Source organism: Leucoraja erinacea, unplaced genomic scaffold (genome assembly GCF_028641065.1).
Source record: "Leucoraja erinacea ecotype New England unplaced genomic scaffold, Leri_hhj_1 Leri_420S, whole genome shotgun sequence".
NCBI classification, from domain to species: Eukaryota; Metazoa; Chordata; class Chondrichthyes; order Rajiformes; family Rajidae; genus Leucoraja; species Leucoraja erinaceus.
This window is the reverse complement of record NW_026576321.1, coordinates 96,803-120,141: the sequence shown is the minus strand read 5'-3', so window position 1 is coordinate 120,141 and position 23,339 is coordinate 96,803. Positions and strand designations below refer to the sequence as shown.

Genomic DNA, 23,339 nt, shown 5'->3' with positions numbered 1-23,339 from the left:
AATCCTCTGGGCGTTGTCAATGGCCCAGAATGGGAGGGGGAGTTGAAGTGCTGAGCCACCGGGAGGTCAGGTAGGTTCTTGCGGACCAAAGCGATCGCCCAACCTGCGCTTAGTCACACGATGTAGATCAGCTGACATCTAGAGCAGCGGATGCAGTAGATGAGGTTGGAGGAGATACAGGTGAACCTCTGTTGCACCTGGAACTACTGCTTCGGTCCTTGAATGGAGTCGAGGGCGGAGGTAAAGGGACAGGTGTTGCACCTCCTGTGGTTGCAACGGAAAGTGCCCGGGGAGGGGGTGGTGCGGGGAGGGAAGAATTGACGGTGGCGGAAAATGGCGGAGGATTATTTACTGTATGTGACGGCTGGTGGGTGAAAGGTGAGGACTAGGGGGACTCTGCTCTTGTTGCGAGTGCAGGAATGGGGAGAGAGAGTAGTGTAGCGGGGTATGGAAGAGACCCTGGTGCGAGCCTCATCTATGGTGGCGGAGGGGAACCCCCGTTCCCTGAAGAATGAAGACATTTCTGATGCCCTGGTGTGGAACGCCTCATCCTGGGAGCAGATGCGGTGTAGGCGGAGGAATTGGGAGTAGGGGATGGAGTCCTTACAGGAAGCAGGGTGGGAAGAAGTGTAGTCCAGATAGCCATGGGAGTCAGTGGGTTTATAGTGGATTGCAATTTAATGGCCAGAGATTTGCTCTGTGCATTTCAATTAAAGATCGAGTGCGGCAATGGTGGGATAGTAGTGACCCCCTGGGCTCCCGAAAGGCAGTGTTATTCGACAGTGACCCTCCAATGGTGGTCCTTAGATTTGGATGAAGAACCTCCACACCATATTACATTGGCTTACGACAGGAGTGGTAAGGATAGGGAGATGGAAGCCTTCTTTAAACCGTATGAAGGACAGGAAATAAGAATTTTGGCACTAGTTAAAGGCAAGGAGGGCATTGCATAGTACGCCGAGGTACCAGTGAAATGATGGAAAAGGGCTGCAGCGGTTGCTCCACATTTCACCAGCAAAGTAAATGGTCCAGCAAGTGCTAAAGATCTAGGAGCAATGGTGAAAAGGGCAATTACCATGGCACACCCGAATAAATACTAAGAGCAACATTTGTCTAAACTGTATGTTATTATTAAGGATCCTGATTAAGGATCGGACCCACGGTTGGATCATAACAAGAGGATTTCAGTACAGGAGTAGAGAGGTTCTTCTGCAGTTGTATAGGGCTCTGGTCAGACCACATCTGGAGTATTGTGTACAGTTTTGGTCTCCTAATTTGAGGAAGGATATCCTTGTGATTGAGGCAGTGCAGCGTAGGTTCACGAGATTGATCCCTGGGATGGCGGGACTATCATATGAGGAAAGATTGAAAAGACTAGGCTTGTATTCACTGGAGTTTAGAAGGATGTGCGGGGATCTTATAGAAGCATATAAAATTATAAAAGGACTGGACAAGCTTGATGCAGGAAAAATGTTCAGAACCAGGGGCCACAGTCTTAGAATAAAGGGGAGGTCATTTAAGAGTGAGGTGAGGAAAAACGTTTTCACTCAGAGAGTTGTGAATTTGTGGAATTCCCTGCCACAGAGGGCAGTGGAGGCCAAATCACTGGATGGATTTAAGATAGTTAGATAGAGCTCTAGGGGCTTGTGGAATCAAGGGGGGAAGGCAGGCACGGGTTATTGATTGGGGATGATCAGGCATGATCACAATGAATGGGCCGAGTGGCCTCCTCGTTCACTTATTTTCGATGTTTCTATGGTTAGGTATCGTATAGGAAGTCCGTTCATGTTTGAGAAGAATAAAGAATAGTTGATCCAGTGCTTGACTCAGTGTTTTACTGACTAGACTAAGGGGGTGAGCTGTACGAGCATAATTACAGAGCCAGCGGCAGATAATAGATGCCCTACATCCAATATTTGGCCAGGTACCATTTCTGAGCCGCCTAAAGTGGAGGAAAGGTTTTCGTAACTGTGTGACTCCTCTTGAGGCTGGCATTACAAGTGAAGCCCGAGTCTGCATATGGGATGATACCTCCCTCAACTACCAATGGACTGAAGGCAAGTGAGCAACTCCCTCCTGGTGTAGACGCAAGTTGGGCCAGATGGAAATGCCTCAATTGGTTGAGAACTGGTGTTGGCAGAGCCAAGGTGTCTCTAAACATGTGGGGATATAACTCCAACCATGTCACCTGCGAATGTGCTATTGAACCACAAACATTGCAAAACCTGCTGAAGTGCCCTCAACTGGAAAACCAATGTACATCAGCCGATCTCGCTGCCGACAATGAAGACGCCGAGAAGTGTGCTCAGTCGTGTATGAACAATATCATAATCTTGTGATGTTGACTCGATAAGAAGATGATAAAGTCACATCCTAGATTGCTGTGATTCACCTGTCAAACTGGGGGCAGCACCGGATATCGGCATCAGCAGCAGCGCCTCGTGTCCGGGTCACGTGTCAATACGGCTGCCTCTCATGTCACAGCCCGCCCGGCCCGAGCCGGGAACCACTGGGGTTTAATCCCGGAGCGCCGCCGTTTAAAGGGGTGGGCGGGAAATTGGCCAACATTATTCCTATTCCCTGGGAGGTGACGTTCACACATGGAGATGTTCACAGCTCCACACTCAGCCCAGGTCTGATTCCACGCAGACTCTCCAGCTGGTTCCGTCCATCTGCACTGAACCGATTACTCCCCAGCCTGGAACAGTCGAGGAACAAAGAGGAAATGAACAAATTAAACAACAGTGTCAATAACAGGGGGCTGCGATTAATATTTCAACACTACTTACAAATATCACCAGAGAAGCCAGCGGATTCCCTGATATTTGAACACAAATGCTCACCTGATCCGTTCCAGACTCGGGAGGGCAAGTATGAGGCGGCGAAGAGAGGCAACAGATCGGTCTGTGAGGGAGTTTGATCCCAGCTCCAGCTCCAACAGTGAGAGCTTTGTACTAAGAGCGGAGGCTAGATCATCGAGTCCAGAATCTGTGAGATTGATACTGTCCAGCCTGGAGATGAGAGAGTGAGGGTCACAGAGAGACAGGGTACGGTGTAAATCTCCAGTGTTTATCAGCGACACTATTACTAATCATATTAATGTTTGGTGCCTGACACCCAGATACTGCACACACAATCTCATAGTTTGAAACTTACCACAGTCGCTGCATTTCACAGTCCGAGTTCCTAACACCCGCTGACACCAGTTTCACTCCAGAGTCTCCCAGTTCATTGTTCCCCAGGTTCAGCTCCGTCAGTGAGCGGTTTGTGCTGAGAGCGGAGGCGAGATCATCGGCTCCAGAATCTGTGAGACCAACAGCCCACAGCCTAGAGATGAGGGAATGAGGGTCAGACAGGAGACAGTGCAAATATTTATGTTCGGTGCAGATACCCAGTGACTGTAAACACAATCTCGCAGTCTGAGACTTACCCCAGTCTCTGTATTTTACAATCAGGGTTCCTCAGAGCCGCAGACACCAGTTTCACTCCAGAATCTCCCAGGCCATTCCCTCCCAAGTCCAGCTCCGTCAGTGAGTGGTTTGTACTGAGAGCAGAGACGAGATCCTCGGCTCCAGAATCTGTGAGACCGACACGGCCCAGCCTGGAGATGAGAGAGAGTGAGGGTGAGGGACACAGAGAGACAGAGACGGTGCAAATCCCCAGTGTTTATCAGTGACACAATTACTGATCATATTAATGTTCAGTGTCAGACACCCAGTGACTGTAAACACAATCTCTCTCAGTCTGGGACTTACCACAGTTTCTGTAGTTTACAGTCCGGCTTCCTCAGAGCCCCAGACACTAGTTTCACTCCGGAATCTCCCAATTTATTCTCAGTTAGCTCCAGCTCCATCAGTGAGTGGTTTGTACTGAGTGCAGAGACGAGATCCTCGGCTCCAGAATCTGTGAGACCGACACATTGCAGCCTGGAGATGAGAGAGAGTGAGTGTGAGAGACACAGAGAGACAGGGGACGGTACAAATCACCAGCGTTTATCAGTGGCAAGATTACTGATCATATTAATGTTCAGAATCAGACACCCAGTGACTGTAAACACAATCCCTCACAGTCTGAGACTTACTGCAATCTCTGTATTTGACAGTCCTGGTTCCTCAGAGCTGCAGACACCAGTTTCACTCCAGAATCTCCCAGGTCGTTTCCTCCCAGGTTCAGTTCCATCAGTGAGCGGTTTGTACAAACAGCGGTGACGAGAATCTTGGCACCAGAATCTGTGAGGTCGATACGCCACAGCCTAGAGATGAGAGAGATTGAGGGTGAGGGACACGGAGAGACAGGAAACAGTGCAAACCCCCAGTGTTTATCAGTGACACAATTACTGATCATATTAATGTTGTGTCAGACACACTGTGACTGTAAACACAATCTCTCTCAGTCGGGAACTTACCCCAGTCTCTGTATTTTACAGTCCGCATTTACCAGAGCCGCAGACAGCAGTTTCACTCCGGAATCTCCCAGCCTGTTCCCTCCCAGTCTAAACACAAACAGAGAGTAAGAAATAATCTGAAACCAACTCCCGGGCTGGAAAACTTCTTCCAAACTGATATTTCTGGAAGCACTGCAAATGATTGAATAAATACATAGAAAATAGGTGCAGGAGGCCATTCGGCCCTTCGAGCCAGCACTGCCATTCATTGTGATCATGGCTGATCGTCCCCAATCAATAACCCGTGCCTGCCTTCTCCCCTATCCCTTGACTCCACTAGCCCCTAGAACTCTATCTAACTCTCTTAAATCCATCCAGTGACTCGGCCTCCACTGTCCTCTGTGGCAGGACATTCCATAAATTCACAACTTTCTGGGTGTAAACGTTTTTTTCTCACCTCAGCCTTAAATGACCTCCCCATTATTCTAAGACTGTGGCCCTGGTTCTGGACTTGCCCAACATTGGGAACATTTTTCCTGCATCTAGCTTGTCCAGTCCTTTTATAATTGTATATGTTTCTATAAGATCCCTCCTCATCCTTCTAAACTCCAGTGAATACAAGTCTAGTCCTTTCAATCTTTCCTCATATGACAGTCCCGCCATCCCAGGGATCAATCTCGTGAACCTACGTTGCACTGCTTCAATCACAAGGATGTCCTTCCTCAAATTAGGAGACCAAAACTGTACACAATACTGCAGATGTGGTCTCACCAGAGCCCTATACAACTGCAGAAGAACCTCTTTACTCCTATACTGAAATCCTCTTGCTATGAAGACCAACATTCCATTAGCTTTCTTCACTGCCTGCTGTACCTGTAAGCCAACTTTCAGTACAAGGACGCCCAGGTCTTCCTGCACCTCCCCCTTACCTAACCTAACCCCATTGAGATAATAATCTTCCCCCTTGTGTTTGCCGCCAAAGTGGATAACCTCACATTTATATGCCCATCTGCCCACTCACTCAACCTGTCTAGGTCACCCTGCAAACTCCTAACATCCTCTTCACAGCTCACACTGCCACCCAGCTTTGTGTCATCCGCAAATATCTGTGTTTGTGGTGTTTGGTGACTTTCACCATTTAGTCTCATTCCCCGACGATGGGGAAATGTTCCCTGTGCAGAGAACGGCTGCAACACACCTGACACGGGGGGGGACGGAGTTGACCACCGCAGACCTGGAGGAGGGGGCGGGGGGATGGAATCGACCACCGGCGACATGGGGGAGGGGGGAACGGAGTCGATCACCGGTGACATGGGGGAGGGGGGAACGGAGTCGTCCACCGACAACATGGGGAGGGGAACATAAAGAGGGGCGTCGTGCACTTAGGCAAATGTGACAGCCGGCCCCATAGAAGGGGTGCAGGCCGAAAGCACAATATAGTGAAACAATTTTACAGTTAGCGTCAAACGGACAGTTACCCCAAGTACTGACACTTGTGCAGAGCCGGTCCCAGCCGCCGGAGACCGTCACACTGAATGCAGCAGTACTCCAGATCGAGGTGTTTGATTGTATCACACAGCCCAATGACATGAGACAGGACCGCGCAGTCAATCGGGGTGAGTTCCAGTCCACAAAATGAAAGTGTTTCCACACTCCCCAGCTGAGCCAGTGCATGATTCTGAGACTCAAATATGTAGTGCATTGCGTTCAGGAGGCTCATTTTATCAGCTTTAGTCCATGTATTTCCAGCCCGGCGTTTAACCTCCTCCTTCACCCAGTCAAGCACTCGGCAGGTTGTTTGTTGACGAAATCGACCCAGAAACTCCTCCAGGCCCTGAACTGCCCCGGGAGAGGCGAGACCAGCGACAAAACGGAGAAACACTTCAAATCTCCCGTCTGTCGTGCTGTGGGCTTCACTGAGGAGTTTCAAAATGTTTCCGGGATCTGGAGTCAGGAATTGTGCGAGTGCGGCTACAAACTCTTGGACGGTGAGGTGCGGGAAGGTGTACACCACGCTCCGGGCTGAATCCTCTCTCTCCAAAAGATCCATCAGGAACCCGGACAGGAACTGGGAAGGCTGCAGATTGTATTTGATCAAATCTCCATCTGTGAACACAATGTTCTTCTCAGCCACTCCAGTGAAGGCCATCTGACCAACCCTCAGTAACACCTCACGGGGGCTCTCAATCTCACGGCCGTGGTTTTTCAGGATGTTGTAAATATAGTCGCAATATAGTTGTGTGATGGTCTTGGGAACTCGCTGCGGGTCCCGGTGTGTTTGTGTGAAGAAGGGGCCCAGTGTCAGGCCGAGGATACAGCAGTAGGAGGGGTTGTAGCTCATGGTGTACAGGATCTCGTTCTCCTTCACATGTTTGAAAACAGCTGCTGCCACCGACTGATCTTCAAAATACCTGGTGAAATATTCCTTCCGCTCCTCACCATCAAATCCCAGGATTTCAGCCCAGACACTGATCTCTGCCTTTTCCAATAAATGTAACGCAGTGGGGCGGGTGGTCACTAGCACTGAACACCCTGGGAGCAGCTTGTGCTGGATTAAACTGTACACAATGTCAGACACTTCACACCGGGATTCAGGATCTGGGCACTGGTGCTGAGGTTCTGTGTCTCTCTGACTCTCAGCAAAATTGATTATGCCCTTGAATTCATCCAAGCCATCAAATATAAATAGCAATCCCTCTGGGTTCTTCCCGACTTCTCCCAGGATATTCCTAAAGTAAGGATACTGATCCAGAATCAGTTCGTTCAGGGTTATCCTGTCTTTAATCGTGTTTAAATCTCGGAATTTGAAACTGAAGATAAACTGGAATTGTTGGAATATTTTTCCTGCAGCCCAGTCATAAACAATTTTTTGCACCATTGTTGTTTTTCAGACCCCCGCAACTCCAGCCACAGAAGACGAACTGCCTGATTTGGATTTCCTCGCCCAAAAGCTCTGGAATAACTGGTCAGTTCGAATTTTTTCAAACTCTCCCCCGAGAAGTTCCTCTCTCCACACTTCATGGTCCCGGCCTCTTGCCAACAGCTCATGTTCCACTACGTCCCGATCTCGAACAGTGAAGATAATCGTGAGCTCAGCATATCGATCAACCAGTGGGAATGCCTTAACCTTCTCCGTCATCAGGAACATGTTCACTCTCAATGTTTCCGTCTGTGCCTTCAGTATCTCCCTGTGCATCTGCCGAACATCTTTTATCAGGTGAGATAAACAATAGTTCCAGAAATTAGCTTCATCATGAAAAGAAAAACAAATTCACAGTATCCTAATGTTACGGTTAATAGTTGACTTTATTATTGATTGTGTTAACTGCTTGCTATTGTTGGCTCTGAAAAAAATTGAAAAAGATATATGGACAAGTCAATGGATTGGAAAGGATTAGAGAGATACGGGGCAATCACAGTAGGTCAGGATAGCTTAATTGGGGCATTTTGGTCTTTATGGACAAATTAGACCGAAGATCGTGTTTTCATACTGTATATGACACTATAAATCTATCACTACTCTAAGCTCTAAACTCAAGAGTATACAACCATATAACGATTACAGCATGGAAACAGGCCATCTCGGTCCTTCTAGTCCATGCCGAACACTTACTCTCACCTAGTCCCATCTACCTGCACTCAGACCATAACCCTCCATTCCTTTCCCGTCCATATACCTATCCAATTTATTTTTAAATGATAAAATCGAACCTACCTCTACCACTTCCACTGGAAGCTCATTCCACACAGCTACCACGCTCTGAGTAAAGAAGTTCCCCATCATGTTACCCCTAAACCTCTGCCCCTTAATTCTCAAATCATGTCCTCTTATTTGAATCTTCCCTACTCTCAATGGGAAAAGCTTATCCACGTCAACTCTGTCTATCCTTCTCATCATTTTAAAGAGCTCTATCAAGTCCCCCCTTAACCTCTGTGCTCCAAAGAATAAAGACCTAATGTTCAACCTTTCTCTGTAACTTAGTTGCTGAAACCCAGGCAACATTCTAGTAAATCTCCTCTGTACTCTCTCTATTTTGTTGACATCTTTCCTATACAAAGTGGTAATGAAACAATATCCCGAAAAGCAAATGGTGTGAGAGTTATTCTGGCATGCCGTCATTATTAGAGAGTGTACTTCCAATATTATTAGATAGTGTACTTCCAATGACCTGTCTATCAATAATTTATCAAAGCCCTAGAGTCTAGCAAAGCTCAGGATATGTATGTCCCCGTTAGAGTGAAGGGTAAAGCAGGCAAACGTAAGGAAGCTTGGCTTACGAGGGAAATTGAGGCCACATCTCAAAAACAAGAAGGATGCATGGGACAGGTAGAGGCTTTTTGTGTGGCTATCTTCCAGTTTAAACCTCTGCATCTGCAGTTCTTCTCATCACAAACTGAAATTGTTTTACACAAACTGAACACAAAGTCGATCAGTATGGTAAAAAGGGGCCAGGCGATATATCTGGCAGGTAGCATTAAGGACATTCCCAAACGATTTTATAAATACATAACGGGGGAAAGGGTGACTTGAGAGCGAGTGGGACCTCTCAGGAGTCAAAGCAGTCACCTCTGTGTTAAGCCACAGGAGATGGGCAAGGTCTTCCCTCTATGGGTATTTTCCTCTATATTTACCGAGTACGAAAAACAGATAGGTCGCAGGAACTTGGGGTACAGTCAATAGAAGTCTTGAGAGCACTCAAATGTTTTGCAATGAAAGCTAACATACCATTCGCATAGTGTACTTCCAATGACCTGTCTATCAATAATTTATCAAAGCCCTATAGTCTAGCAAAGCTCATGATATGTATGTCCCCGTTAGAGGGAAGGGTAAAGCAGGCAAACGTAAGGAAGCTTGGCTTACGAGGGAAATTGAGGCGTTGGTCAAAAACAAGAAGGATGCATGGGACAGGTAGAGGCTTTTTGTTTATCTATCTTCGGTTTAAACCACAGCATCTGCAGAAGACTCATTCTGGCACAAACTGAAATTGTTTACACAAACTGAACACAAAGGGAAAATCAGTATGGTAAAAAGGGGCGGTGGAGATTATATCTGGCAGGTAGCAAAATTACTACAATCCCAAAAGATTTTATAAATACATTAGGGAGAAAGGGATAACTTGAGAGAGAGTGGGACCTCTCAGGAGTCAAAGCAGTCACCTCTGTGTTAAGCCACAGGAGATGGGCAAGGTCTTCAATGGGTTTTTTCCTCTATATTTACCGAGGAAAAAGATAGGTCGCAGGAACTTGGGGCAGTCAATGGAAGTCTTGAGAGCACTCAGTGTTACCGTCGAAGAAGTACTGAAGGTACCGTCATGTATGAAGGTAGACAAATATCCAGGACTTGATTCGACATGTCCAAGGATATTGCGGGGAAACATGAGAGGAAATTGCAGGAGCCTTGATTGAAATTTACGAGTCGTCCTTAAATACAGGAGGTGCTTCAGAAGACTGGAGTGTGGCAAATGTTGTGCCTGCTGGGCCAAGAAAGGCTTGTGAAAAATGCTGGGAACTGTAGGCCAGTGAGCTTAATATCTTTGCAGTTGGAAAATTACTAGAGTATTTTTGAGGGATAAGTTATAATGGTTTGGGTGGGCATGGGCTGCAGCAGGATCTGGTCAGCGAATTTTGTACAAATGGGAGGTCGTGTCTCACAAATCTGATTGACTTTTTTTGAAAATGACAGACCAAAACATGAGGTCGATGAGGGCAGAGCTGTAGATGTTGTGTAGATGGATTTCAGTAAGGCATTCAACATGGGTTCCGCATGGGTAGGCTGCTCCGGAAGGCTAGATCGCATGGGATCCAAGGATAGATAGCTGAATGGACAGCAAATTGACTTCATGGATGGAAGCAGAGGGTGAGAGTGGAAGGTTGCTTCTCGGACTGGAGGTCTGTGACTAATGGTGTGCCTGCTGGGCCTGTTTCCGTGCTGTAATTGTTATATGGTTATATGATGGAATTTAAGACAGAGAACTATGAGGGTATTTCATTTTGTGTGGTCGAACAAGGGCAGGACCTACACCATAAATGGTATGTCTCCAGGCAGTGTTGTAGAGCAGAAGGATCTAGGAGTACAGGTTCATGGTCGAGTCGCAGGTAGATAAGGTGGTCAAAAAGGCTTTTGGCACTTTGGCCTTCATCAATCAGAGTATTGAGTATAGAATTTGGGAGGTCATGTTGCAGTTGTATAGACGTTGGTGAGACTGCATTTAGAATGTTGTGTTCAGTACTGGGCACCATGTTATAGGAAAGATATTGTCAAGCTTGAAAGGGTTCAGAAAATATTTGTGGATGCTGCCAGGACCAGTGTGTGAGCTATAGGAACGGGTTGCTTAGGCCAGGTCTCTGTTCCATGGAGTGCAGGAGGATGAGGGGGGTCTTATAGAGGTGTACAAAATCATGAGAAGAATAGATCGATTAGATGCAGAGTCTCTTGTCCAGAGTAGGAGAATTGAGGGGGTCCAGAGGATAAAGATGCATGAGATTCATGGTGAATTGCTCGATTGGATTCAGAACTGTTTTTCTGATAAGAGGACAGATGGGTGTTTTGGAATGGGTTATTATAGCTGGACGTGTCTGTGTCTGATGGAGTTCAGCAGTGGTCTGTGCTCACAGCTTTGCTGTTTATGATATCTATATTACTAAAGATCTGATCTTGATCGCTTATGGCCCACTGTGGCACGATTTCGGAGAGAACGCCACCACCTACGGCCGTTATTTTTGGCCACATCGCTCAGAGCCCCCCTCCGCTTTCCGGGACCAGAGGACTTTTTCCGTCGATGAAAAATGAGAGAGATATTAATGTCTTTACAAAATTTCCCATTCTCTCCACTACAGGGGGAGGGATGATATAAAACGGAGATGTCGTGCGTCACTCAGTCTCTGCCAGACCCAGGAAGTGAGAGGGTCATGGCTCTGAGCTGTGAATAACACTGAATGCACGTCTACTCCACGGTGAGTCCCCTCGATGCAGCTGTAAAGTGGCTGCAGCCCAATTGTTTGCCTCGCCTTTTTTTTTTAAGTTTGTGTTCACAAAATTTTGATTGTCAGGTGGCTGCTTGCTGCTCAATTGTTTGCCTCGCCATTTATTAAAAAAGGTTTGTATTCACAAAATGAATTTTGGTTGTCAGGTGGCTGCTTGTTGCCCAATTGTTTACCTTGCCTTTTGTTAAAAATACTTTTATTAAAAGGAGTTTGTGTTCACAAAATGAATTGTGGTTGACACGTGACTACTTGCTGCCCAATTGTTTGCCTCGCCTTATGTTTAAAAAAAAGTTTGTGTTCACAAAATGAATTTGGTTGTCAGGTGGCTGCTTGCTGCCCAATTGTTTTCCTCGTCTTTAAAAAAATAGTTTGTGTTCATAAAATGAATTTGGTTGTCAGGTGGCTGTTTGCTGCCCAATTGTTTGCCTCGCCTTTTGTTTAAGAAAGTTTGTGTTCACAAAATGAATTTTGGTTGCACCAGTTGGCTGCCAGACCAAGAATCCATTCGGCCCACAATGTCTATACTAGCCCTCTGGAAACCAGTAACTTCGGCCCGCAACAACCAACAGAAACCAACAACCCCCCCCCCCACTGACGAGCAATATTGGAATTGGTGGAGAGGTGGAATATTGCGATCGTGACCAGCCCTCCCGTGTGATGCTGGGACCCAACGGGTCCCACTTAGTCTAGTATATATATATAAATGGCTTGGATAGAAACATAGATGAGCTGGTTAGTCGATTTGCAGACACAACCAAAGTTGGTGAAATTGCAGACAGTTGGGATGGTTGTCAAATTATGTAGCGGGAAGATTAGCTGCTAAAATATTCAGAACTATGACAAGTGGAATGAAATACAAAGGGCAAGTGTCATGTGTTGCACTTTAAGAAATCAAAAGGTATAGTTATGGCAGCAATGCCCACGACAGGGTTGATGTGCAGAGGGATCTTTGTGGTAAAAACCCATAACCCCTGAAAGTGCCGACAGTAGATAAAGTGGTAAAGAAAGAATATGCTATGCTTTCTCCTATTAGGGCATTCAGTATGAGAATCAAGAATTCCCACTGCAGCTTTACAAGAAAAAAAGGATAGTGCTGGAGTAACTCATCGGGTCAGGCAGCATCCCTGGAGAACATGGATAGGAGGCATGTCTTGTCAGGAAACTTCCTCAGAGTGTTTATAGTGGGGGTGGGTGGAGAAAGCTGGAAGATCATCTACGTCACAGTGCCAGAGACCTGGGTTTGATCCTGATCTCGGGTGCAGTCTGTGTGGAGTTTGCACCTTCTCCCTGTTAGTGCCTGGGCTTTCTCTGAGTCATGCGCTTTCCTCCAACATCACAAAGATGTAGGTTAATTGGCCCTCTGTAAATTGTTCCTCGTCTGTAGGGAGTTGATATAAACATTTGACAAAATAGGACTAGCGTGAACATGTGATCGTCGGACAGCGTGTACACAGTGGTCCGAATGTAATGGTTCTATGCTGTGTCTTCAAACTAAACAAAGCATGCAATTGAATACCTTTCAGTTCAGCAGCTAGTTCCAAGGAAGCCTGCATGGCTTTGAACGATTCGATCAGATCACAAATTGTTGGAATCAGTTCATGGAATGAGTGCGGGTTGTGTTTTGATGATAAGAACAGATTCCATATCGAACCATGCATGTCCTGTACCACCTTCCCCCATTGCTTTCAGCAATTCCTCGCATTTGGAGAGCACGTTGTGCATTTTCACGAAGCGTTTCCATATCAGTTTTCGGACCCGGGGCTCTTTCTCTGTCACCAGTTTGAGGAGAAGTCTGGAACTGGCCGCACGTTATCCTTTATTTGTGCCTTTGATGATTTGCTGTGAAGAGCGTAGAGACATGCAGTTATAGAGCTGTACAGCATGGAAACGGAACCCTTGGCCAACCTTGTCGATGGATTTACTGGAGTCACGGTGCCATAAATGGTAGAAACATAGCAACGTGGACAATAGGTGCAGGGGTAGGCCATTTGGTCCTTTGAGCCAGCACCACCATTCAATACGATAATGGCTGATCATCCAAAATCTGTACCCCATTCCTGCTTTCTCCCCATATCCCTAGATTCCGTCAGCCTTTAGAGCAAAATCTAACTCTCTCGAATTTATCCAGTGAATGGCCTCTACTGCCTGTGGCAGAGAATTCCACAGATTCACAACTCTCTGAGTGAAAAGGTTTTTCCACATCTCAGTTCTAAATAGCCGACCCCTTATTCTTAAACTGTGACCCCTGGTTCTGGACTCCCCCAACATCACGAACATTTAATGCATCTAGCCTGTCCAATCACTTAAGAATGTTATATGTTTCTATAAGATCCCCTCTCGTCTAAATTACAGTGAATATAAGCACAGTCGATCCATTCTTTCATCATTCGTCAGCCACACCATCCCAGGAATTAACCTAGTAAACCTATGCTGAACTCTCTCAATAGCAACAATGTCCTTCCTCAAATTAGATCAAAATTGCACACAATATCCAGGTGTGGTCACACCAGGGCCCAGTAAAAATGCAGTACGAACTACTTACTCCTATACTAAAATTAGCCTGCTATGAAGGCCAACATGCCACCTGCTTTCTTCACTGTACCTGCATGTTTACTTTCAGCGACTGATGTACAAGGACACCAAGGTCTTGTTGCACCTCTCCTTTTCTTAACCTGACACCATTCAGACAATAATCTGCCTTCTTGTTCTTGCCACCAAAGTGGATAACCAAGTCAACCTGCAGCCTCATAGCATCCTTCACCTACTTCACACTGCCACCCAGTTTTGTGTCATCCGCCATCTTGGATATGTTACATTTAATTCCTTTGTTTAAATTATTTATATAATAAATAACTGGGGTCCCAGCACAAAGCCTTGCAGCACCTCACAAGTCCATGCCTGCCATTCTGAAAAGGACCGGTTAATTCCTACTCTTTGCTTCCTGTCTGCCAACCAGTTCTCTATCCACGTCAATACACTACCCTTGTGCTTTAATTTTGTGCAGTAACCTCTTGTGTGGGACCTTGTCAAAGGCTTTTTGAAAGTCCAGGTACACCACATCCACTGGCTCTCTCTTATCCATTCTACTTGTTACAGCCTCAAAATATTCCAGATTAGTCGAGCATGATTTCTCCTTCATAAATCCATGCTGACTTTGCTTTCCAAATACGCTACTATTACATCTTTAATAATCGACACAAGCATCTTCTCCAGATTCCCCTCCTCCTGGCGCGGAATTAAATAGCAAATAAATGCGGGGCAAGAATTCACCCCTGGGAAAAATAACAAGTTACATTTTCCAACTTGAAAACATGTCCGACTCTGCAATAAGCAGCTTGCAACCCACACTTACACGCTCCCTTCAATACTAGGATATCACAGCTGACACCGCTGAAGTGGGTTGGATTTCAAACGATGAGACGCATAAAGGAGATTGAGAACCTCATCATCTGGTGCCAAGATAACAATCTCCGTTAATGACAGAAAAACAAAGGAAATTATGATTGACTTTGGGGAGTGAAGCAATACACAGACCTCGGTTTACACTGATGGCGCTGAAGTAGAGATGGCCGATAGCTTCAGATTCTAAGGAATAAATATCACAAGTGATTTGTCCAGGACCAGAGACATCGAAACAATGGCCACAAAAGTACACCAATGCCTTAGAGCGTTTTGGAATTTCGGCATGACCCCAATAAACCTCACCAACGTCTACAGGTGCGCTGTAGAAAGCATTTTATTGGGATACAGCACAGTATGGTTTTGGGGAAAGCTCCATGCAAGGCTGCAAGAAATTACAGAGTTGTGGAGCATCAGAATAACAAATGACCAGACTCATCCGAGTCACTTCATCATTTCCCCTCTCACATCAGGCAAAGGGGACAGAGGTGTAAAAATGCTAGATCTGTCTCCAGATTCAGAGACAGTTTCTTTCCAGCTATTATCAGGCTTCTGAACCATCCTCTCACCAAGTCGAGTGTGATCCCGACCTACTAGCTACCTCTTTGGAGACCTTTGAATGATCTTTAAGTGGACTTTATTTTGCAATAATTGTTGTACCCTTGATCCTTTAACCTATACTCTGTGCACAACTTGATTATAATCATGAATCATCTTTTCTTTGACCGGATGGCACACAACAAAAAGATTTTCTTTCTACCTCGGTACACGTGACAACAATAAACTAAACTAAGATCCCGATACTTGCATTTTACGAGACTCATTGTCAAATGTCATTCGAAGGTCCATTTAATGCCACAGATTCCCCTCAATATGCTCCAAAGAATGGCCCCATCCGGAAATGTAGTCTATCTGTTTCGTTCCACTAATGTTGCCAGGCCCGCTGAGTTCATCCAGCACTTTGATTTTTGCTTCAGATTGCAGCACCTGCAGTTCCCCGTGTTCCCCTCTATGTAATCTGCTTGTTAAATCTTCAACCTACTCAAATACATTTATCATATGCAATTTGCTGTCATAAAAGCATGTTGACATGGTATGATTACATGGTATGATTATAGTAGATTGACTTGTTACTGCTTTCCGAAATAATTTGATATTTCTTCTTTGATTATTGAGCCTATCATCTTGCTAACAATTGATGTTAAACAAAATGGCCAAGTCATTGATGTTGGACATCCTGAAATTTAGAAGAGCATTAGGCAAGTCTGGTAAAAGCGTTTACATACTAAGGAAGCATGTTGGGAAGAAAGGCCCACATATTGAAGGTAAATTACACCTCGTACTGGGAGGGCCAATTATAGATACAGAAAGTATTTAGATTACAAGGCATAGCTGGCCGGGGTAAAGATAAACATACAAACATACATCCCACTTGGGCGTTATTTCCGTGTCACGAAGGTGTCGCGCGGCGATTTTGTGGATCCCAAAATCCAGGGGCGCCACGCTACCGGACTTCACTGCCTACACCGCCATGTGCAATGCGCACGTAATGCACGCATCACGTCCGCGTCACAACGCATAAATGATGTCACGTACATACTAAGGAAGCATGTTGGGAAGAAAGGCCCACATATTGAAGGTAAATTACACCTCGTACTGGGAGGGCCAATTATAGATACAGAAAGTATTTAGATTACAAGGCATAGCTGGCCGGAGTAAAGATAAACATACAAGTTTGTAAATCAGGATGAGGCCATTCACTGACCAGGAAATAACAGAAGGTAGACAAAAGTGCTGGAGAAACTCTGTGGGTGAGGCAACATCTATGGAGCGAAGGAATAGGTGACATTTCGGGTCGAGGCCCTTGTTCAGACGGACGTGGGGGTGGGGGGAGCGGGAAGAAGAAAGGAAGAGGCGGAGACAGTATGCTGTGGGAGAGCTGGGAAGGGGAGTGGAAAGAGGAAGAAAGCAAGGACTACCTGAAATTGGAGAAGTCAATGTTCATACTGCTAGGGTGTAAACTACCCAAGCGAAATACAAGGTGTTGCTCCTCCAATTTGTGGTGGGACTCACCACTGACCACATCTTCCCATCTCCTCCCCTTTCGGTTTTCCGCGGAAACCGCTCCCTCCGTAACTCCCTGGTCAATTTGTCCCTTCCCACCTAAACCACCTGGTACTTTCCTTTGCAACCGCAGGAAATGCTACACATGTTGCTTTACCTCCCCCCCTGACTCGACCCAAGGATCAAAGCAGTCTTTCCAGGTGTGGCAGAGGTTCACCTGCACCTCCTCCAACCTGATCCATTTCATCCGCTGCTCTAGGTATCAGCTGCTCTACATCAGTGAGACCAAAGCTGACCTTTCTGTCCTGGGCCTCCTCCATGGCCAGAGTGAGTCCCACTGCAAATTGGAGGAGCAGCACCTCATATTTTGCTTGGGTAATTTACACCCCAATAGTATAAACATTGACATCTCCAATTTCAGGTAGTTCTTGCTTTATCCCTCTTTCCCCTCCCCTTCCCAGCTCTCCCACAGCCCAAGTCTCCACCTCTACCTTTCTTCTTCCCGCCCCCCCACCAGTCTGAAGAAAGGTCTCGACCCGAAACATCACCTACTCCTTCAATTCATAGATGCTGCTTCACCCGCTGAGTTTCTCCAGCACTTTTGTCTACCTTTGATTTTCCCAGCATCTGCAGTTCTTTCTTAAACAGGAAATAACAGAAGGCCTTTATTGTATTATTTGGCAGAGAAGATTAAAAATCACTCTGGAGAAAAACAACGATGCAAGAGAAGTTGATCACCTATTAATTATCCCAACAATGTGAAATGCGCATAGAACTATTGTGTCGAGTGTGTTTTGAAATTGTGCAAGCGATGTGAATCATTGAAACGCTTTGGGTTGTCTCAGTGTTATCCGCCACATCCTGAATATAACGACGTGTTTGAGAAACTCACCACCGTAGGAGATATTCTTTGTGACTGCATCGTACTGAGCTGTAATTATACAGAACGGTGCAGGACAAGAATGGACCCTTCGGCCCACAATATTTGTGCATTAAATCATTTGAGTATCGGATCAAGTAATCCATTCCTCTCCTTACCTTGTACTTTTGGTCACTGAAATATCTCTCGTATGCTAGAACGAAAATGACATTCTACCACCACCTCTTGAATCGCCTCTTCCAGCCTCTGGAGGCAATGATTTGTCAATTCGAGCAGCAGCAGATCATCAAACCTTGCCAGGACCTCCGTCATCGAGACTTTGTATGAGCTGTGAATAAAAAGAATGGAATCATGAAGGGTTGTCTGTTTTCCTCCACCAATAGCTGTGTCACCACCTCACTCTGCTAAACGGGGACCACATGACGGAGGTGAGGCGCTCCACTCAGCGAGTTGCTGCCAGGTTATACATAAATACAATCAAGCCAAGCGCAAGTACAGCACGTAGACCGATGAGAGTGCTGAATAGTTTTCTCCGCATGTAGCGATACAGTTTCAGAGACAACATCCACAATCAAATAGTTTGTAAAAATTGGAACTGTGTCCAAACAAATAGAAGGATCTTTTAGTACTGATAACAGCAGAATTAAAATGCACAGGATTCACAGTAACATGGTCCTATAAATTCAGAACTGGTTTACTGAGAAGCCAAAGGGTTGTTATTCTGGCTGGGGTTCTGTGGGAAGACTGCATGTCCACAGCTTTAAGCTGAAAGGGGTGGAATTCAAAGGAGATGTGCGGGCGAAGTTATTTTATACGCAGAAGATGGTGGGTGCCTGGAACACGCTGCCAGGTGTGGTGGTTGGGGTATATACAATAGGGGCATTTAAGAAGCTTTTCGATAAGCAGAGAATTGTGGAATATGGAATATGTGAAGGCAGCGGAGATGAGTTTCACTTGGCATGGCATCGAGACCTTTTCTGTGCTGTACATTACTATACTCTATCTACATTTGCTGATTATATGTATGAAATCACCTAGTATTATTTTCCATTTCGCCTTGTTACTTCAAACACGTCTCTTGCATCCTGTAATCCTAATATAATTCAATTTTATTTAATGGCTTGCTTTGATCTTTCTTTCCAAGTTAGGCTTTGTCAGACTATTTCTCTCTCGCCACTTGGCAGAATCACGGAAGTCACACCACACAGACAGAGATGTTTCAGCCAAACGCAGATGTGTCGACCAAGGTGCCCTATCTGAGCCAGCCCTATTTGACCATGTTTGCCATTATTACGCCAAACCTTTCTTGTCCACGTACCTGCCCAAATGTCACTAAAATCATGTTATTGTACGCGCCTCAACTGGCAACTTTTTTAAGGGGGATTGGAACCAAGAACTAGACGGTAGGTTTAAGCGGAAGAACTTTGTAAAATCCGAAGGGCATCTCCCTGTCAAGGCTGGTGGTGCATGCTGGTAAGAGAATGGCATTGAAGAGCTTTAAGATATGCAGGGAATCTGGGGAATATTAATTTGAAAGATACACAATAGAAACAGGGTATTAAGTTTATCGACTCCACGGAGCCGATCGATCATCCATTCACACTAGTTCTACATTATCCTGCAAACTTCACGTGAGCAGATGAGTTTAATGTTCGACACAGACAGCATAGGCCGAAGGGCCTGTTCTTGTACTGCAGTGTACTATTACAGATAGAATTCTCCAACTTTCGATATTTATTATCCCCTTTCCATCTTTCCTTATCCCGATGCATAACCTATTCCCTATCCGCACATTTCTCCTAACCCTTCCACCCAAATACCTCCACTGGCTTTACATTTCATGTCAAACATCTTGTCGCCTTGCAAGACCTTTGACTCATTTTCGCTTTAGTCTCATTTTAGTCCAGGTTGGTCAACCTTTCATCTCTAACCATCTACCAATCAACACCCACTCCCCCCTCACCACATCCACCTTTCACTTGCCAGGCTCCCACCACTTTTTCCGCTTTCTCTCCCCAACTACAATTATTCCTTTTGGGTTCAGGCTTCTTTTGACCGCCCTAATTCCTTGGTTCTCTCTCATTTCCCCATTAAACCTCAAATGATTCACTGAGGGTAGCTTCCTGTCCCTGACAAATGTTTACTTATTTTCCCTAATCAGACCTTCAACATCCTTTGTTCACGAAGGCTCACAAACCTTAACTTCTTTGCTTGTTCAGCTAACTGACACAGTGAGTTATCCCGCTTTTAAAAAAAACCAAACATCACCAGTTCGTTCCCCTCTAGTAGCTGCTCTCAGGCACTACTTTTCTACTCATTAAATGACCCTAATACAGACAGATTTGCCTTACAATTACTGTTCTCCCTCCGATTCAGGTCTGTTGCCCTTCCATTGATTCCCTATTCCCGCTCCCCGTGCGTGCTGCAGGTCAGGGAATCTGATCCAGTCACATTGTTGGGACATTTATATCTGACATAATTCTGCAACACACCATCGTCTGTCCTCGTTGTCAAGGTCACTGGATCTCCTCCCTGGTCCGCTCCATCAACACGGTGGTGAATGCCGTTCACATGCCCCGCTGCTCTGTAATAAACGGATTAAAAGCTAGTATAGACAACAGTCATAGGAGCAGGACAACTTTTGGCTGATGACATCCCATATTGTCAACCGATCGGCTGACAGTTTCCCCGTATGTTCAATTTTCATCCCAATAACTGACAGTGATTTTTGAGGAATAAAAGTTACAAATGGATGCGTCAGGATTTGGAACGTCTTGAGATGATGTACGCAAATGCTACTTCCCCTTCCCCCACAATCCTGTCAGTCCCCAGTCCTGTAGTCCGATACAAGTCCCACTGACTTTAGAGCAGCGACAAATCTGCACGTCTTTGGAGTATGGAAGGAAACCGGAGCACTCGGGGGAAATACACACAGGGAAAACATGCAAACTCCACACAGACAGCACCTGAGGTCAGGATTGAACATGGATCTCTGACATTGTAAGGCAGCAAATGTAACACTGTGCCATTGTTGCCACTGGCTACAGCAAGCCCTGAAGGGCCTGTCCCACTTGGGCGTTATTTCCGTGTCACGAAGGTGTCGCGCGGCGATTTTGTGGATCCCAAAATCCAGGGGCGCCACGCTACCGGACTTCACTGCCTACACCGCCACGTGCAATGCGCACGTAATGCACGCATCACGTCCGCGACACGACGCATAAATGATGTCACGTAAATGACACAGTAATTATGTTGTGTAAATGACGCACAAATGACGCCTAAGTGGGACAGGCCCTTCAGTGCATCATATCCGCCATTGGTCTGGTGGCATTTGCTCCCTTTCTGCTCTCTCTGCTGATGTGCGATCACCAGAGTGGAATAGAAATGTGTGAAACTCCTTGTAGGTATGTTACAAAACCTACCTGAATCGTCATTGGGAATCTGCCCACAGCCAGGTCCGCGATTTTGGCGCTGTTTGGAGGGGGCGGGTTTAAAACGCGATTTTTACTAGGCTGTACTAATCGCAGATGTTCAGCCTAGTAAATCATTAACGAAAAATCGCTGCAAGACCCCGTCGCAAAAGGTATTATTAGTTTTATAGGCCTCGATAATATAGTTATAATAGTTTAAAATTACTGTCTCATTCCGCAACATCTCGCAGCCCCAGGGTTTTATAAAGCAAACAATTAAAGGTATGTACCTTATTTTTACATTAAATGGGGCATATATATAACCCTATATATCAAGTTATCTATAGCGAGTAGTTCATTTTGGGCTTTTTATATCCCGCAGTATTTTTCTCGGCATTTGAGGGCACTAATCCAGCGCGATGTCAACGTTCTAAACCAGCGCGTTCCACATGAACCCACTAGAAAGCCGATTTAAATGGGCATTTATTTACAGCAATTGAACACTAAATTCCTTCCATTTGGCCTATAAATTAATGTAAATTAGATATAAAAATCATGTTATATTGTGAATTATTTGTGAATAATCTTTGGACACTTAGGCTATTTAAAAATGTTAATCTTTCCTTAAGAAATGGGCTTTTGACTATCCAAGATCACAGCTTTTTTGTAATGTCCATTGAAAATCAATAGGGAACAAGATGCTAATTTCCGAGTATGAAAATGGTCATAACTTTTTTAATACTTGAGATATGAAAGTGAATTTGGTGTCAAATTAAACTTATTGTTATGCTTTATCTGATGGGATAAATTGCAGACTTGATTTTTTAAATCTCAAAATTTTGTAACATTGCTAATTGGTCTGGTGGCATTTGCTCCCTTTCTGCTCTCTCTGCTGATGTGCGATCACCAGAGTGGAATAGAAATGTGTGAAACTCCTTGCACTTGATGCAGGTTGTCGCCAGGTTCATGCAGGAGGTCGAGACTGAAAAATAACTGACCCCCAAGCTTCAGTATCCTCACCCCTTCCCCCAAATCCAGCACAATGCTTCCCTCCCCCATTCCCCAATCCCACCTCACCCTCCACTGGCCCAATCCTGATCCTCGTTATGAGCTGACGGACATCCCCGACCTGTATAAACAGCGGGGCCTCCCTCCCTCCCTCCCCGGGCGTCTGTGACCGCACGAGCCGCTCGCTCGCTCGGCTGATGAGCGGGATCCGCGCGACCAACGGCTCACCGGGACACGCGCGCATGCGCGGGATTGTTCCCGTCTGTTCGGGCAGCGACCGGGGGGCGGGGCTTGTTGGAGACACGCCTCCGCGACGGGAACGCCAATGCTATTGGCTGTAGCTAGTGACGGACACCGCCCTAATGCAATGGGGACAAAGGGGCGGTGACGGTGGGCGGGCTCTGCAAGGGATACGCCCATCAACGAGCACGCCGCCATTGGTCTAGGCCATTGACGGACAGCGCCGGCAGCTAATGGGAACAGAGAGTCCTGCGCTGTCGGTGTCGGTTGGCGGTTCAGGTCAAAGATCTTATAGCGAAGCCTTTGGTTCAGGTGACCGTTGCCTGCGCGTGCGCGGCCACTAAACCGTCACGAGACCGCGCGAGCCGGGCCGCGCCTGCTTGACGCGCACGCGCAAGGGCGCGCCTTCGGGTGGTGACGCGCCGGTGGGAGGGCGATGACGACATCGCCCGGTGACTGACAGGCAATGGGGGCTGGCCCTTGAACGCGGCCCCGCCCTGAATCCCCAGCGCTCTTCCCCAGCTCAGCGCCTCAGTGCTGCAGGTTCGATTCCCAGCCCCGACCCCAGGAAGATGTCACATCCAGTGTAACATATGAACAGATATTTTTTAATTAAAGGAAATTGAAAATAATCTGATGCTCGACCTTAGGTACACAAAAATGCTGGATAAACTCAGCGGGTGCAGCAGCATCTATGGAGCGAAGGAAATTAAATTAATTCATTAAAATTGTTAGACCTTGCTGTCTCCTCCCCTTCCTTAGCCCTTGAGCTGTCTACTCCATCCAGCGACCTCGGGGGCCTCCTCTCCTCCTTTTTCCTTCCTTCCGCGACGGGAAGTCTGAAGAAGGGTTTTGGCCCGAAACGTTACCTATTTCCTTCGCTCCATAGATGCTGCTGCACCCGCTGAGTGGGCCAGCATTTTTGTGTTTACGCCCATTTTTCGAGCACCTGCAGTCCCTTCGGAACTGA

The 23,339-nt window shown here is 46.2% G+C and overlaps 1 protein-coding gene across 1 annotated transcript; it reads right to left on the bottom strand.

Moving 5' to 3' along the window:
• Window positions 1-336: 336 nt before the first annotated feature.
• On the bottom strand, window positions 337-20,191 carry LOC129693768 (NACHT, LRR and PYD domains-containing protein 12-like). Its single transcript, XM_055630538.1, is given in 11 exon segments — window positions 337-2,698; window positions 2,844-3,011; window positions 3,157-3,327; window positions 3,431-3,601; window positions 3,756-3,926; window positions 4,082-4,252; window positions 4,406-4,492; window positions 5,863-7,591; window positions 12,885-13,207; window positions 17,870-18,039; window positions 20,063-20,191. Coding segments are annotated over 9 exon segments (2,898 nt in total). The 5' UTR covers window positions 13,027-13,207; window positions 17,870-18,039; window positions 20,063-20,191; the 3' UTR covers window positions 337-2,610.
• Window positions 20,192-23,339: the final 3,148 nt, after the last annotated feature.